General features: G+C 47.9%; 1 protein-coding gene across 1 annotated transcript in view; it reads left to right on the top strand.

The window, feature by feature from the left end:
* LOC308371829 (RNA-binding protein Musashi homolog 1-like) overlaps positions 1–2,500 on the top strand; it is a gene marked incomplete at both ends in the record, with an annotated part of 24,238 nt that overhangs the window by 19,563 nt on the left and 2,175 nt on the right. The window contains one exon of the mRNA XM_080846829.1: positions 1,642–1,756. Within this exon, the coding sequence (XP_080702955.1) occupies positions 1,642–1,756 (115 nt within the window). The remainder of the gene's footprint in view (positions 1–1,641; positions 1,757–2,500) is intronic.

Here is a 2,500-nt window from a genome sequence, read left to right on the forward strand (position 1 = left end):
CTTCAGTAGTGATGTTTGAGTATGCTGTTTGAGTAGTTGAGTATGCTTCAGTAGTGATGTTTGAGTAGTTGAGTATGCTTCAGTAGTGATGTTTGAGTATGCTGTTTGAGTAGTTGAGTATGATTCAGTAGTGATGTTTGAGTATGCTGTTTGAGTAGTTGAGTATGCTTCAGTAGTGATGTTTGAGTATGCTGTTTGAGTAGTTGTGTATGATTCAGTAGTGATGTTTGAGTATGCTGTTTGAGTAGTTGAGTATGATTCAGAAGTGATGTTTGAGTATGCTGTTTGAGTAGTTGAGAATGAGGGGACACTGCTTATCTGTGTCTGACTGGTTCAATTTCAGCTCCTCACATCGAGCTGTCCTGAAGTTAAAACACTGGACCACCAACACCAACCACCCCCCACTCACACACACACACACACACAAACACACACACACATACACACACACACTCTCACACACTCACACACACACTCACACACTCACACACACTCTCACAAACGCGCACACACACACTCAATGCCAAAGAGCCAGGCTCGATGGTATTGCAGTCAGAGCAGATGCTCATCTGTAGTGACGGCACACCTTCACAATGCCCTGCCCTTCGGGAAGCTAACCCATGCGTTTTGGGCACAGGGCTCAGCCTACCTGGGGGTCCCTCGTACAGTTCACATACTGGGCACGCCTCCGATGGCCTCAAAGCAAGTCACTCCTGACACCATTTGCAGTGAAGGGACAGAGCAGTCATCCCCACCCGGCCTTGAACCCGGGTCTACAGTGTACCAAACCTGCACCCTCGACCGCAACGCCACAGAGCCAGGCACACACACTCTCACTCTCACAAACACACACACACACTCTCAACGCCACAGAGCCAGGCACACACACTCTCACTCTCACAAACACAGACACACACTCAACGCCACAGAGCCAGGCACACACACTCTCACTCCCACAAACACACACACACACACTCAATGCCACAGAGCCAGGACCGATGGTCTGGCAGTCCGAGCACACACTCATCTGTAGCGAGCGACGGCACACTCCGTCACAGTGTGTGTGAGAGAGAAACACGCACAAACATCAGGGCTACTCCTCCTTCTTCTCCTCCATCTCTCCTCCTCCTCTTCCTCCCCTCTTCTCCTCTCCTCTCTTCCCTTCTCACAGTGTGTGAGAGAGAAAGAGGGCTCTCGGATGTGTTGTCCACCATTGCAGGTTGATTGTAAGAAGGCCTGCCTAACCATAACCATGGCTTTTTACTCTGGCACTACCAGAGCAGGGGCATCCCTCTCTACCTTCAAGAAGCTCTTGAAGACCCAACTCTTCAGAGAGCACCTCCCTTCCTAACTGGCACCTTGGCTTAACTTAAACACTTAAGCAGTGACAGTCCCGCACTTCTTTTTCTTTCTATGTCATTTTCTATTTCTTGAAAAAAAAAAAGCTGTCTTTATTGTTAAACCAGGTTTTATCGCTCTTAGCTTGACTGTTCTCTCCTTTGTACGTCGCTTTGGACAAAAGCGTCTGCTTAATGACTAAATGTAAATATACATTTAAAAGCGGTGGGAGTGTGTGTGTGTGTGTGTGTGTGTGTGTGTCTGATCTGACCTCTGCCCTTCGACCTCTGACCTCCATTGCAGGTGGAATGTAAGAAGGCCCAGCCAAAGGAGGTGATGTTCCCCCCAGGAGCGAGAGGACGAGCCAGAGGGCTTCCTTACACCATGGACGCCTTCATGCTGGGGATGGGCATGCTGAGTGAGTATGGACACACACACACACACACACACACACAGACAGACAGACACACACACACACACACACACACACACACACAGCCACACACACACACACACACACACACACACATCCACACACACACACAGACACAGACAAACACACACACACACACACACAGACAAACACACACACACACACACCCACAGACACATACACACACACCCACAGACACACACACACACACACACACATACACACAGACAAACACACACACACACACCCACAGACACACATACACACACACACACCCACACACACACACAGACAAACACACACACACACGCACACGGACCAGAGAGCTGCCCTACACCAGGGAATATGCACCCATATGCGCTAACAGAGACACAGGTGCATACACACACACAACCATGCATACAGACAAACACACACAGTCACCATACACACATATAAAGCATGCATACAGACAAACACTGTCACCAACACACCTGACAATGCAAACCCAATCATTAGATCTAAAAACACAAACATAGTTCCCTATACATGAAAACACAATATGCCAGAGTTGCATGTCTGCCATACATTTAATGTGAATTACAGTATATTTCAGTTGATTAGTGAGACAGAGAAATATAAAAGAAAAGACTGACACAACGTTAGAAATAAGTTTGTGTGTTAGGTGAAGTCAATGTCGTTGGGATGTTAAATGAAGCCGAACCCCCAAAGACATGACCCCCCGAGTGA

Source organism: Sprattus sprattus (genome assembly GCF_963457725.1).
Source record: "Sprattus sprattus genome assembly, chromosome: 1".
NCBI classification, from domain to species: domain Eukaryota; kingdom Metazoa; phylum Chordata; class Actinopteri; order Clupeiformes; family Clupeidae; genus Sprattus; species Sprattus sprattus.